At 39.6% G+C, this 14,849-nt stretch overlaps 2 protein-coding genes across 4 annotated transcripts in view; one reads left to right on the plus strand and one right to left on the minus strand.

The window, feature by feature from the left end:
- Positions 1-14,849, plus strand: part of C1H1orf141 (chromosome 1 C1orf141 homolog) — a 205,821-nt gene that overhangs the window by 37,123 nt on the left and 153,849 nt on the right. The window lies entirely within an intron of this gene.
- The window catches only part of IL23R (interleukin 23 receptor), a 67,981-nt gene continuing 60,809 nt past the window's right edge, over positions 7,678-14,849 (minus strand). Inside the window, exon 10 of the mRNA XM_057716977.1 lies at positions 7,678-12,808. Within this exon, the coding sequence (XP_057572960.1) occupies positions 12,158-12,808 (651 nt within the window). The 3' untranslated portion in view covers positions 7,678-12,157. The remainder of the gene's footprint in view (positions 12,809-14,849) is intronic.

The following is a 14,849-nucleotide window of genomic DNA, read 5'->3' on the forward strand; positions in this document are numbered from 1 at the left end:
TGAAAATAACACATACAAAGAATTCCCATATACCTTTACCAGATATTTTTAACATATCACTTTTGTTTTATTATCTCTCTTTCTCTCTCTCTAGATACAATTTCTTCACTAAGTCATCTGAGAGAGGTTTTGTTTGCGTATATTATGGCCCTTTAGCTAAAATACTCCAATGTGTTTTCATATAAATAGAGGTTTTTAAAAGTATTCACAGTACAGGTATCAAATGCAGGAAATTTCAACATGATACAGCATTTTAAAAATAAACTGCAGCCCATATTAAAATTTTGTTGAATATCCCAAAAATAGTCTTGATACCAAATTGTCCCTCATACTTGCCCTTGGCATGGGATTCAGTCCAGGATCATGTGTTGGATTTGGTGGTCAAGCCTAGTTTTTAAATGATTCATTATTGCTGAATCTGAACGTTTCACAGGTGTTTTTTTTGTAGTTTCTCTATTACACACACGTGCTGATTTTAATATACTCTTGGTATAACTGCTATATTCTTGGTACTGTGTACAGTATTACTACCAAGAAGAAAACTCCAGTCTTGAAGAGCAAATCTTAATTTAAACAAACAGTTTAAACACAGCTGAGAAATTCACAGTAGAGCACAGTGCTGAGTTAGGTACATGGTGGGAGGGAGGTGACCTACGTTCAAAATCTTACGAGCTAGGTGCAGTGCAGCAGCTCTCTGACTCAGTTTCCTCAGCTGTAAAGTCATGATGATAATACTTCACAAGTTGTTGGGAAGTTAAGCAATGTTTGGAAATAGCCCAGTATGAATTAATAGAACTCATTTAGAGCAGATGGGGTTTTTTTTTTAGTTTGTGCACTGAGATTTAGTTTCTATCAAGTTTGCATTAATGGTATGACGCCTAGTAGCCCTTAAGCCTGTTCACAGCAGGAGATGTGGGAAGTGATACTTAAGTCATTTCTTCCCCAGTTTATGACAAGGTTATCTGGTTTCTGCACAAACACAGATAAGGTACTTTCTCTTTTACACATTATACCACATAAAACTTGGTACTGTGTAAAAGATTTTTGTTTACGTAGTCATAGTAAAGGAAATTAGCATCAGTTGGCTTGAACATTTTGGTTAGCCATACTTAACTTACCTTTTGAAACTCAGTCACATAATTTAAAGGTATTTTCCTCTTCTCAGATAGTGTCCAGTAGTATCTTTATCCAGGCATAATTGTTTGAGATGGAAAGATGAGAGTTATAAACATTTATAAAAACAAAAACATTAAAATTTCATTTCTAATTTTTGTCTGCCAAATAGGAAGTACAATGAGTTGATAATGCAATCCAGTGGTCCCTCACAGGCTTTTAAAATTTATGTTTTTTTTTTTTTTTTAAGCTGAATTGCCCTTGTGGACAATGCTTCCTATAACTGCAATGAGGTTGACCTAGGAAGAAGTTGTCAGGATGGCTTGAGGTTTAACTTCAATTTACTAACAATCTACTGAAAACAACACCAAATATATGTTTGTGCAGCAGTCCCTGTTCAATTTCAGGTAAATTAGTTTGCAAGATAAACACCACCATTGCTAATCATTATTTAAAGAAAACCATATAGGTCTGGGAACAAAATACAACGCTTTTTTCTTTTTCTTTTTAATTCTGGGGGGTTGTAATAGGACTCTCAATTACAAATAACAGAACTACAACTGTAAGTAGCTTAAGCAAAAAGGTGACTGTATGATAAAGTGTTCTCTTATACTGTAGGTCATGAATGTAATTGAGCCTTGTAAACAGTTAAAGCTAGGAACTCTGATACCTTTGGGGTTCTCATTCCATCTCTCCTCCTTGCCCTTTTCTGTTCATTTGTTTATTCTCTTGCTCTCTTTCGGCAGACCATCCTTCTTTTTAAATTCTGGTCATGTGGGAAAAAAACATGACTGACAATAGCTTCTGAACTTTGCATCTAAAGTTCTGTCACTGGAGAGACTCTCTGTTTCTCCAGAAATTCTGGGGAAGGCCTTTGGTTGGTCCAGCTTACATCAGGTGTGTATGTCTAGCCCAACTGTTATAACCAAAGTCTTGGGAAGGCATTGTTTGGCCTGCCTTGGGTTAGGATACCCCACACCAATCAACTGCAGCCAGCTGGCCAGGGTGACACTGAAGGAACATGTAGATAGGAGGAAAGGGGCAGTTCCCAGAAAAGGGGAACTGGGCAGACAATAGATGACCACCATCAGGGTATACTCCACCCATTCTTAGAAAAATTAATTTCTGATTCCTTATTGCATCCATAAGGGTTAATTGAGATACAAATATCAAGACCACCAATAACAGTGAGTTAAAAACATTAGTGACATCGAAAAATAGAGATAAGTGCTCCAGGGAAGCCCTTTAAAATCCTCAGGGACATGGGCTTCTTCCATCTTTCTGCTCCACCATCCTCAGTGCGTGGCTTATCTCCTCCAGGTCATCTCATGGGCCCAGATGTCTGCTGGAGCCCTGGCTATTATGTCCACTTTCCAGTCATCAGGAAGAAGGAATGGGGGAGAAAAGGGGAAAAGATTTCTCCATGTGTCTGTCTTCCCTTTTAAAAATACTTCCTGGAAATCCCTCTAACACCTTCTATGCATATCTCATCGGACAGAACTCAGTCAAATAGCCACATGTCGTGGTAAGGGAGGCTGGAAAATGGCTTTTAGCGGGTGTCTTGCTGCTTCAATAATATAGGGGTCTTGACAGTAAGCAGGAATGCGAGAATGGATACTGGAGAGACAACTGGAAGTCTCTACCACATTTACTGCGAGCCAGACACTGGTAGATAGGAACACGGTGGGTGTGATATATAAACAGTTAACTATAGCCAGTTCTGAAGGAGGCACAAGATGAGGGAGTGAGTTCAGTGCCAGGCAGAGAGAGTAGCCTGACAGGGGAAAGGTGTACCTCTTTTGTTTTATGGAAGTAAGGAGAGAGGATGGGAGAGAAGCAGTCTGTAGGTGAGCTAGTGGCGAGGGGAAGGGGCTCCCATTGATTGGCATCTGTTGTCCCTGAGAAGAAGTCATGGAAGAAGTGGGGGTGCTGAATAACAACGGACAAAGGCAAAAAGTTCCTTTTCACAAGGGAAAACACGTGGCTGGTTCTGAACCCCGGCCGTGCATAAAATACCCCTGATGAACATTTAAAGATGTATGGACGAGGCTGGCGACGGTGATCAGGCTTCAGGAGGCTTTGGTTTTTCTTTTCTGTTTGGTTTTTTCGTTCACCAGGTGATTTTAACGTTCAGGCAGGTAAGAACTACTGGTCTATTTCTTTTCTTTCTGAATTGATTAAGGGTTTTATTTTATCAATTTTTTTTATTGAAGTGCAGTTGCTGTACAATACTCTATAAGTTACAGGTGTACAAGATAGAGATTTATAATTTTTAAAGGTTGCACTTCATTTATAGTTATTATAAAATACTGGCTATATTCCCTGTGTTGTACAGTATATCCTTGTAGCTTATTTTATACCCAATAGTTTATACCTCTTAATTCCCTACCCCTTTATTGCCACCCCACCCCCACTGGAAACCACTAGTTTGTTCTCTACTCTGTGATTCTGCTTCTTTTTTGTTATATTCACTAGTTTGTGTATTTCTTAGATCCCTCATGTAAGTGATATCATACAGTATTTGTCTTTCTCTGTCTGACTTATTTCACTCAACATAATGCCCTCCAAGTCCATACTACTGGTCCATTTCTAAGCAGTTAAGTTGGTGCAGGTGGTAAAAGAACCTTGGAGTAGGAGTCAGGAAAGTGGTTGTGCCCCCAGCTCTGTCATGCCACATAAATCACCAGGCCAACCCCAGCTTCACTGCAAAAATTAACAGGCTAGATTGAAACAAAATAGGTGGCATTTAGAAAAATAATAAGTAAGTAAATGTATGCCATGGATTATCTCTACTGGACTATTTTAGTAGAATATAGTGATTTTTTTACACCAAAGTTCCTATCGACGAGAATGCCTGATCTTTCAGAATTCAGCTGGTGTTTTTTTATTAGTGAGCTATTTAATTAATGTCCTGCAAGGTGAGCACACCTGCTGGTTTGCTCATTTTCTTTAACACACTACACAGTTTTTCTGCTCCTGATTATCAGGGAGAGCTGTCTCATTAGTGTGCTGGCTAGAAACATCTTCTCCTGAAGAAATGGAAATTGTTGTCTGCTCACTGAGGTGTTTTTAACTCTGCCATGTTAATCTATTTGAAGTAAGGAATTCAGTCAAAAGTAAAAAACGTGGTTGAAAACAACTGCCATGTTGAAATGATCCAAGGAAATAAAAGAAAGCTGCAGAGCTGAAGAGAAAAATGCATTTTTTTACATTGTATCATTGCTTTCTCATCGATGATACAGCGGCAGCTTAGAGAGAAACAACAATGATGACAGTGAGAGTATACGGAAGAGCCTCAGAAAACACATTGAGGCCTGAATGGTCTCTGATGCCTTCAGGTGATATTGTTTTCCTTCTCATGTCTATTATTCATTTATTCTTTTAACAAATATTTATTGAGCACCTGTGATGTGCCAGGCACTCTCCTAAGCATTAAAGATTGGTGGGGAAAAAAGCAGACAAAATTTCTGCCCTCCTGGATCTTACATTGTAGTGGGTGACAATGAACAGTGTGTGAAATATGCAGCGTGTTTGGTTTTAGATGGTGGTGAGTACAATAAATAGGGAAGGGAGGGGGAGAGATTGGGAAGTGTGGGGGGCGGGGTTCCAGTTTTAGAGAGAGTGACCAGGGAAGGCCCGGAGGTAGTGTGCTAGTGAGCGATGTGATAACCTTGGGAAAAGGTGTTCAGGGAAGAGGGAACAGTAAGGCAAAGGCCCTGAGGTGTCTGCTAGGTGGCCGGGGGACAGAGAGAGGTACACCAGGTAGGGCTTCATAGGTCACTGTAGTGACTTGGACTACTGTTATTTGTGGGATGGGAAGCTATTGGCAGGTTCTGAACAGACAAGCATTGTTCTAGCAGGATCATCTAGTTACTCTACTGAAGATGGTCCATAGGAGACTTTTGTAATAACCCAGGCAAGGGAGGATGGTGGTTTGAACTAGGGTGGCTGAGTTGCGGTAGTAAGAAGTGATTTAATTTCTGGATATATTTTAAAGGTAGGGTGAATCGATTTTCCTGGTAGACTAGACATGAGGAGTGAGAGAGAAAAAAAATCAAGGATGACACCAAGATTTGTGAGCGTTACTATTTACTGAGATGGGGATGTCTGTGGGAAGAGAAGTCTTGGGAGATCATCTTGTATTGGGTCTTACGGCTTGTGAGGAGGTGCAAACGGACATGTCAGACAGATAATTGAATGTATGAGTCTTGAGTTCAGGGTCGAGGTCAGGCGAATCTGTTTTCATGACATGTAGACAGTGCTTAAAGCCACAGGAATGGACGAGATCACCTATGGAGAAACAAAGGCCTGAGCTGTGGGGCCTCCAGCATTTATGTGACAAAGAGGCTAGGAGAAACCTGAAAAGGAGGCTGAGAACGAGTAGCCAAAGAAAGAGGTCATGGGCTGGTGGTGTCCTGGAAGTGAAATGAAGAGAGTGTTTCAGGAAGGAGAGAGTAGTCAACTATGCAAGGTACACCAAGATCCGCATCCTTGTCCCAGAATAGGACGAGGAGAGAGAACATGAAACTCCAGTGACTGCCCAAGGTCACACACTTGGCATGTGGTAGATTTGAAATTCAAAAACCCTGATTGTTTGACCTTAATCCAAGCTCTTAAAGGGAAAATAAAACAAAGTGTGGTCCACCTATTTGCAGCATTAGTTGTATTTGTAGCTCTACATGCTTTTCTGCAAAATTTTTGTTAAGTGAGGATTTCCATTGCTTACTAAAACGAAAGAAACAAAATGGGGGAAAAATAAGAGTTTTAAAAAGTGTTTTAAAAATCTTCATTTCATTAAAGTTATGCGGATAGGCTGAAACCATCATCAAGCATGTTTCTGAATTTGTTTGCTTGTTTGTTGCATTAGAATGGCTTTTCTGCATTACTCTGGGCTTTTAGCGAGCTCCCTCTCTGTCCCTCACAAGGTTCTACATATGCTGCCTCTGTTCAATCGAATGGAATCTCTGAAGTAGCACACTGGGTAGAATGTGCAATGAATACTAAAAAAGGGAAAATGAACCTGCAAATACTTGGTAGCTGGCAGTTTCTTAAAATCCTAATCTCATGTAATGAAATACAAGTGATTTTCAATGTTAGCAACTGAGATAAAATAAATCTACATTGAATACCGACGTAAAATTAGTGCTGAACTTTGTTTAAATCCAGATGAGAAGAGGTTTTAAATTAGTATCATATCAGCCAGTATCCAATGAATATCAACATTTGCATCTTCACTGTGAAATCCTGAACACTGAAACAAAACGGCAGGAATACGATGAGAGTTTAGGGTTGATGCTGTTTACTAGGTGGACAAGAGCAGCCTGCACTACCTAAAATGCATGCTTTTCAACGTTTCTAGTCCTGTTTCCTCCTCTTCAGTCCACAGGTCTAGTGACACTTCCTGTCTCACCTCTCAGGTACCTCATATTCCCACTCTTGCTTTCTCCATTTAGGTATCTATCCCTCCCTCCAAATTCTCATATGTGTGTACAGACATATATAAGAGGATCATTATAGGAAAGGGTATATTAGTGAAAAATTGGAAACAAACTAAATGTCTGTTAACATGATACTAGGTAAATATATTAAAACACAACTGTTTAAAGGAATAAGATAAGGTTCAATATCATAACATGTGAAGATTTCCAAGATAAATGGATAGGTGAAAATAACAAGTCAATGAACAATACCATAGGTTAACCATCTAGGTACAAAACCAATTGGAAAGAACACCATTAACTTGTTAAGAGTCACTATTTTTGATGATGGGGATGGCACAAGGGAAGCAGAGGTGGGAAGAGGCACTGTCACTTTTCACTCCATTTACATTGGTATTGCTTATATTTTTTTGTTTTTTTCATGTGTAACTGTGTAGCTTAAACCTATAAATATATATATATATATTTCACAATTGTACTCTTTCTTTCTCACTCACTTCTAATAAAGTGCTCAGGCAGGATGTAAACAGAAAGAAACAGTCAGGTTTATTGACTTCCTCATCTCACACTTGGGTTTCAGTGTTGGACTATTTATGATTTCCTTCCTGCGCTCTGACAAAGTCACTAATTTTAGGTATGCCTTTATGGTTAGAAACAGCATTTTGTTTTGCTTGAATTTTTGAACAAATGATCTCAAGAACTGTGTTTCTGCAACACTTGCTTAGTCTATATAAGTACGTATATACATATATATTTTTTTTTCCTCATAAAGCTAGGCCAGAATCCTCTTCCTGCCCCAAACAAAAATGGACCATTTAAGAATAAGTTCTTAATTTGTTGCTAAATGCTAATTTTTAGAAAGATAATAAATTGTTTTCCTGACCACACACATAAAAGAAATGCATGTCCAGAATATCCATGGAAATTCTGTATATGAAAGATGCAGCCTATTTATTCTAAATTAAGTTTAAAAGTGAAATTAGCAAAATGGCTAGGAGAGTCCTAACGTGAAACATTAATTGGGATTTAATGGTATAATCTTAGCAGTGGGAAAGAGACATAATAACATTCTATCAAACCTTTGTTAGAGATCCTTGTAATATTGCCTTAACTGTAGCATACAAGAAAGCTGCACACAATCCACTCCATGAATCAGAATCCAATTATTTTATATTGGTTTCATGCTTTTACCCAAGAGAGTTCCATAAATTGTTTTTAATCACTTCTTTTATTTTAAATCAATAGTGTCTGCCAAGTGGGTAACGTTTTCTATTAAAACATCACTTTCTATAATTGGTATAATTACTTCATAAAGAGAGAAACTGCAGCGCAATTTGGCAGTCTTTGGGTTCATAAAATCTAATTATATTCACAACACAATATTTTATTCTTAGCGATCACAAAAAGAACATAAACTTGAACAAAACCCAGACATTTATGATGAAGTAATTAGAGAGAAACAAGTTAATCATTGCATATAGTACCACCTCTATTAGCAGTCTCCGAGAGAAAGCTTTATACAGAGTCATTTAGAGTGTAGGGAGGTTCGAGGGAGTTCAGTCCACTTTGCCTGGGTGGCAGCCTTGTGGCTGAGATGGAGAGTTTAGTACAATCCTGCGGTGCAGGCTTCTCAAGGCTAGGCTAGGACCCAGATCACCCAGGTGTGGACTAGAGATTCCCCAGCCTTGGGTTTTCATACTGCGTGGACGGATAGGCGGCTTCAGCAGCAGCTACGGAGGAGAGGTAGCAGGGATAGTCATGAACTTCACCCTGTGTTTCAACAGAAGATTTGCTTTCACTTGTTTTATACTTGGGGCTTCTGCAACAAATTTCATTTGGAGAAAGGGGATCAGTCGCTAAAATTGATTTTTGAAAACCTCTGCCCTATGCCATAGTCATGGCTGCCTCTATGTCAAAGGGACTAAAAATATAAGGAAAGAAAAGAAGCTGGGAACACCTTCTGACTGAACCAGGAGGGCCAAACAACAACCCACGTTACCCAAGAACCTCATGTTAGAACTCTAAAGCCCTCTTTTTTTAAAAAATAAATTTATTTATTATTTATTTATCTATTTATTTATTTATTGGCTGTGTTGGGTCTTCGTTGCTGCGTGTGGGCTTGCCCTAGTTGCAGCAAATGGGGGCTACTCTTCATTGTGGTGTGCAGGCTTCTCATTGCGGTGGCTTCTCTTGCTGCAGAGTGCAGGCTCTAGGCCCATGGGCTTCAGTAGTTGCAGCACGTGGGCTCAATAGTTGTGGCTCACGGGCTCTAGAGCACAGGCTCAGTAGTTGTGGCACAGGGGCTTAGTTGCTCCACGACATGTGGGATCTTCTGGCCCAGGGATTGAATCTGTGTTCCCTGCATTGGCAGGCAGATTCTTAACTATCGCGCCACCAGGGAAGCCCTAAAGCCCTCTTATAGATCAATATTATTTCTAACTCTTGCAAAAATAAATTCCTAATTTAAAAAAGGTTAAAACACACACACACATAAACCAAGAAGATACCCCCAAATTGTACTTCAATTCCTCCCCGTATTGTTTCTTTGTAAGAAAACGGAGGTAGGGGGCAAAGAAGATATAAGAACAGGAGAAAATTGGTTGTCCCTTAATCAGCTCCAGTGTTGTCCAGAACCAAGGCGTTCCATTTTGCTTCAGCTTCACTGTATATTAACCTACATTTCTTTCTTTATATTTCTCTCCCCTTCTTTTCTCTCAGTGATATCTCGAGGGGCTTTTTCTCTCCCTTTCTTTTTCCTCCTCAACCCACACCAATAAGCATGACACGTTCATTTAGGAAGCAGCGGCTTAAAAAGATTGTGAGACTCAGAGAAAGTTAATAATAAGCCCAAGGGCTAGATGGAAAGGTGAAAAGATACAAACTTGTCCCCTAAAGCTACAGAAAATTCTGGCTGAGGAAGTGAAAGGTGGCAGAGGACTGGGATTAGGGGCAACTTGTCCAGGAGGGAAAGAAGTAGAGACATTAGCTACTGGAGAATTCGTCTATAAAGGAGACGTATCAGTGGCAAGCTGATTCTCACATGTAGCTCCTACCTGCAATTCAGATTGCAGACCTCTCCCAGGTCCCCTCCTGGGAGACACCTTCCCTGACTGCCCAGCACAAAGTGGCCACCAAGTCCCTGTCTATCACATTATCCCATTTTACCTCTCTACATGGCACTCATTATCTGGCTTTTTCCTTTATTTTTTCCTGCCTCTCTCTATCTCCTATCCTCACCCCTTCTCCACCAAAAACTCCCTGAAGAGCAGTTGTTTGATTCCATATGTTATCTGCTTCTTGCTTCTAGAATATAAGCTCCAAGGCTGCAGGGATCTGGCTGGTTTTGTTAACATCTATATCAGTTCAAAGTGCCTTACACATAGTAGGGGCATTCGACACTTCAGTGAATACTTGTTAAATAAAGAATCATAGAAAGAAAACCCTTTGCCACTTAGCAAGGCTGCACTGTGATGAAGCAGTTGAAATTCTCCCTGAGTTGGGACAATGGCAGGCACATTGCTCTGGTTATAGGTATGGCCTCAGTTTTTAGTCCATTGGGACCAACAAGGGCCAATGGCATGGAGGGAACTAAAAGTGTCTTCTCCATGCTTAATGTGATGTGGATGTGGGGAAGACACCATAGGAAGAGAAAGCAGCGCCCCTTCCTGCTCCAGGGGGCAAGAAGGAGATGTTCTAAAGGAGGCATTGACTGCCTTGAAAACACACTCAGAAGATCAAATAATGCTGCAATCCTTTAAGCTTGACAAAAGTTTTTGATGTGTGGCAGGTTACAATTATACTAAAATACACTATGAAAATATTCTTTACTTGTTAACAGATATCTTTAGCAGATTGGTAAACATCAAAGATGCATCTTGGTCTTTTGTTGTTTCTATCTCAAATACTATCTGCCTCTTTGCTTCATTATATTCTCCCTTTGGATAAAAATAACGTAAAGGCAATTTAATATTAGCATTTCATTAGTGATTTAAAATATACACCTTTCAGAATATGTAAAGTATAACAAATATATACATATTTCAGTGTAAATAGAATAGAATTTCACAGCAGGAGGTACATATTTTACACTAATAGTAATGTTCATTTTGGAGCACAATGGCTTTAGTAAATGATAGAAAGTAAAATAATTGTCAAAAAAAAAAGAGATAAATTGTGATAAATTATTTATATGTTGGACATTTAACAGTCTTTCTAGATAGAGTGACCAAATGATTTATCACCCAAAGGGATGCCTCTGAGAGGGAAAAGGCACAAGGCACACTGGCCATAATTAACACTGGGACAACAGACAAAAACCAGGATAAACCACGATGTATGGTCATCCTCCTCATGGGTACATTTAATGACAACAAAACCGCTTTTGGGTTTTTTTTTTTCCTCAAAAGTCAATAGCTTGCTCATGTGCTAACAACTGGTCCTGTTTTGATTAACTGCTTTGTTATAATAAAATTAAACTATTTAATCTGAATATAAATTGTTGCTGACAACTGTTAGAAGAGGAAGAAAAATTCAATGGGTAATCAATTTTAAAATTGTTCTGATCATTAGAGAAAATTTCCCCTTGATGTAAAAATTAATCATAATAGAGAAATCAGCTAGGTACCACTTCTCAGATTAAAATATGCATTTTATATTTTTAAGATCACCCACTTCCAATATTGATCTGGTTGGAAGATGGAGTTCATCCTTAGTCCCAGCCTTTACTGACTGCGGCCATCAGGAGCACTGTGTTGAGAGGCTTCTGAGGCCACCTTAGGGCTCAGCAGAATGGTGCGTGGTGATGAGTTGGTGATGTTTACAGGAGACATAAGATACGGGGCAGTGACAGGTATGGCGAGTATTGCCATCCAAGATTTGGAAAAAATACCTGTTTTAAGAATAATTTTCTGACATATCTAATACTAAAGAAATAATTACACCTTGTTGATCCTGCATCTTCTACCTCGATAAATCTACTACAGTGTAATTAATACACCAGCTACACCACAGGAGAACAATGCCATCACTCTTAACTGGAAAGAAGACTGCTATCTCACGATTTCCATACATCACTCTTTTACAGCTCTCTCAGTCCAAAATCAAAACAAGGAAGATCGAATTCTTAACATCTGAATAGAAAGTAGTGGGGAAAAAACCCAACACAGTACACATGTAATTAATTGTTCCTCTGTTTGCATCCCTTACCTATTTTGTTGTTTGTAGGCTATATTTTTATCTACTCGAAGAGAACACTAAGTAATAAAATGAAAATTAAACTTGCTCTTCCTCTTGAAAGTGAGTACTAATACTCTATTTTAAAGAACTATTTTCAGCAGTTATTTCACTACCACATATTTTGTATTATTTATCCTTCATACAACAGAGAGATCTGTTTTGTGCCTTGTAATGAAGAAAACTTACAAAGATATAGTTGATACATTTTTTAAAATATAGGAGGCATCCCTAATATTGCTGCTGCTTTTGTGACCATAAAGTATGTTCCATCTTTGGGTCTTAATTCTCCAATTAAAAAAAATGGGACAATTAAATTTGTGTTGAGGGAGAGAGCCATCTTCCGAAGCAAGGCAGCTTTTGACTACACAGCTCTACTTTTCTAAGAGTGAAATCCTATTGAAGTGGCTTTCCAAAATATTTTGTGGAAAATAAGAATTAATAGATGGTAACTCCTCATTCATGCTCCCCAAACAGGAGACAAATTCATCAGGCAGCAGGGTCTGTTCTGGAATAGTTTCATTTGGCGATGCATTTTCCAGAAGCATGGTGGTTTCTCCCTCTATTGGATTTTCCACGTCTGGAGGACTGCATTCTCCTTGATTTAAAATGAGGCTTAATTCTTCAAGAAATAGTGTGTTGCTTAGCGAATTCATACTTGAGACAGAAAAAGCGAAATTAGGATGTTTTTTAAACCTGGCATTCATTCCCAGGTTTAAGGAATCAGCTGGTGGTTCCAGAGTTGAGGAAGTGGTTTCACCATTATTGCTGAGACGGTCTCCCCCAGTGAGAAAATTTGAAATCTGGGGTTTGTACCCAGTGTTAAGATCAGGAATATACACAACTGTAGTGTTGGCGAGTAGTGACTTTCGCAGGCTGTCCTTTGTTTCCAGGGATCCTGTATTCTTTTGCCTCTTGTATTCCATGGGTTTTTCTTCTGGAAGAAAGATTTCTATTTCTGTAATCACTGGATCAACATATAGGACCTGTTCGCTGGAATTATTATTCATAAATTCACTTTTTTCCTAGGAAAAAAAAACGTTTTATTTTACAAAAGACATTTAAAGGGGCCAACTGGATAGTTGAGTAAGGACTGGAATTTGCTTTCCCCCAACTTTCCTTTCACCCTCACTTTTCTTCATATTGTTCTCTTTCCATATGATTTTCTCCTTTTGTCTTTTGTTATCCTGCTCCATTCCAAATGTTTGTTAAATTCTCCCAGGGGGAGACTGAAGGAAAGGAGTAATAAAAAATAATCCATGCCGTAAGCATGTCTTTATTTAAAAATTTTAAAGAGAAAGAAGCCTCTTGCATATTAACTAGCGTATTAATTCAGGGCCTTTTAAAATTTTGGAATATTTCTTAGTATTATAGAGCCTTACTACAAGAAAATACTTGGTTGCTTAAATGAAAGTTGCCAGGTTGGGGGGTTCTGAAGGTGTGCAGCTGCTCACAGTTCAGACTTGTCTGTGATGATCAGTCAGGAGAGTGGGTGGAGAAAGTTTTTATTTGTATAAAAGCCTGATGACTCTTCTGGTAAGGAAAGGACTGGAGGCATTCCAGCTCATGGCTGACTTCCCAGAGCACATAACTCCCATCCAACACAGTTACAAAATTATAACCACTTGCTATGGACTGAATGTTTGAGTCCCTCCAAAATTCATATGTTGAAGCCCTAGCCACCCCTACCCCAATGTGATAGTATTAGGACGTGGGGCCTTTGGTAGGTAATTAGGTCATAAGGGTGCAGCCCTCATGAATAGGATTAGTGTCCTCAGAAGGAAAGACACTAGAGAGCTGATATCTCTGTCCACCATGTGAGGATACAAGAAGACAGCCATCTACAAGAGAGCCCTCACCAGGAACCAAATCTGCTGGTGTCTTGATCTCAGACTTCCCAGCCTTCAGGACTGTGAGAAATAAATGTTTGTCATTTAAGCCACCCAGTCTGTGATATTCTGGGTGGAGCAGCCTGAACTGACTAGAACATCACCCCTTAGTCTTTGGGCAGAAAACAAAACCTCATCTGAAGGAAACCCTAAGGTTCATTTCTAATTCCAGAAGCCCAGAATGGGAAGGAAGTTTGGCAAAGAGGAAGACCTTGAATAAAACAGCATGGAGAGTCATTCAAATTTTCTTTGGCTCTGCCTCCCCAGGGCACTTGCCAGGTTTGGGTTGGGAAGGGCAGACATGTAGTCATGGGTCAGATGAAGTCAAAGGAACTAGACTTGCTATAGTAAACCAAGAGGAAGGGGGTGTTTTCCTTCTTCAGGCTGGCAGCTAAGTGGAGAAGTGGGTGGGAGTCAGACCACAGTGAAGGACACAGAAGAGGAACAGGGACTATTCCATAGTGAGGACAACAAAGGAAGAGGAGGATCTGATCACAACGAGGTCAGGGACAATTCTCTGAATCACACAATGTCCCCAGTTCCCTAGGATAACTAGTGGGGGAGCAAGACAGAATGACTAAGTGGAATGAATATCAAGACTACAGTGTTTATCTGCTGTAGTTTGGTGACTACTTGTCTGCCAGTCAATAGTTAACTATGAAATTTATTCTATATGTGTGTTCAGTTATTCCGGATCACCCCTCCATCATGTAGGCAACATCACCTCCTTCAAAATCAACCACGTCCACACCCTTTCTCTCCTTCAAGTATCCAGAGACAAGGATCCCTCCTCTTGCTCAAGGTGAGCCTTTCCTCCTCATCCCTTCATAGTCTTACTTGATCGGTCCCATTCCTGCCACCCCCCTACCACCCCCCCCCAAACTACTCCTCTCAAGCCCGTTTAATTTAGTACAAACATGCTTCTGAGTCCATACTGTTCTGTTATACATTCATTGCATCAGTATTGAGAGTATTTGACCATATGTCAGCATAGCTGCTTTCTTACTTGCCTTCTAGTCTACACTTATCAAAAGATGTCTCCACTCTCAGTCCCCACTTCCTTACCTTCCATTCACTTCTAACTGAACCCCTGGATGGGGACCACCAGTGACCTGCTCCCTGTCACACTCCACAGATGCATTCCATTTCTTATGTTATAGATCTTCTACAAAGTCAG

This window comes from Hippopotamus amphibius, chromosome 1 (genome assembly GCF_030028045.1).
Source record: "Hippopotamus amphibius kiboko isolate mHipAmp2 chromosome 1, mHipAmp2.hap2, whole genome shotgun sequence".
NCBI classification, from domain to species: Eukaryota; Metazoa; Chordata; class Mammalia; order Artiodactyla; family Hippopotamidae; genus Hippopotamus; species Hippopotamus amphibius.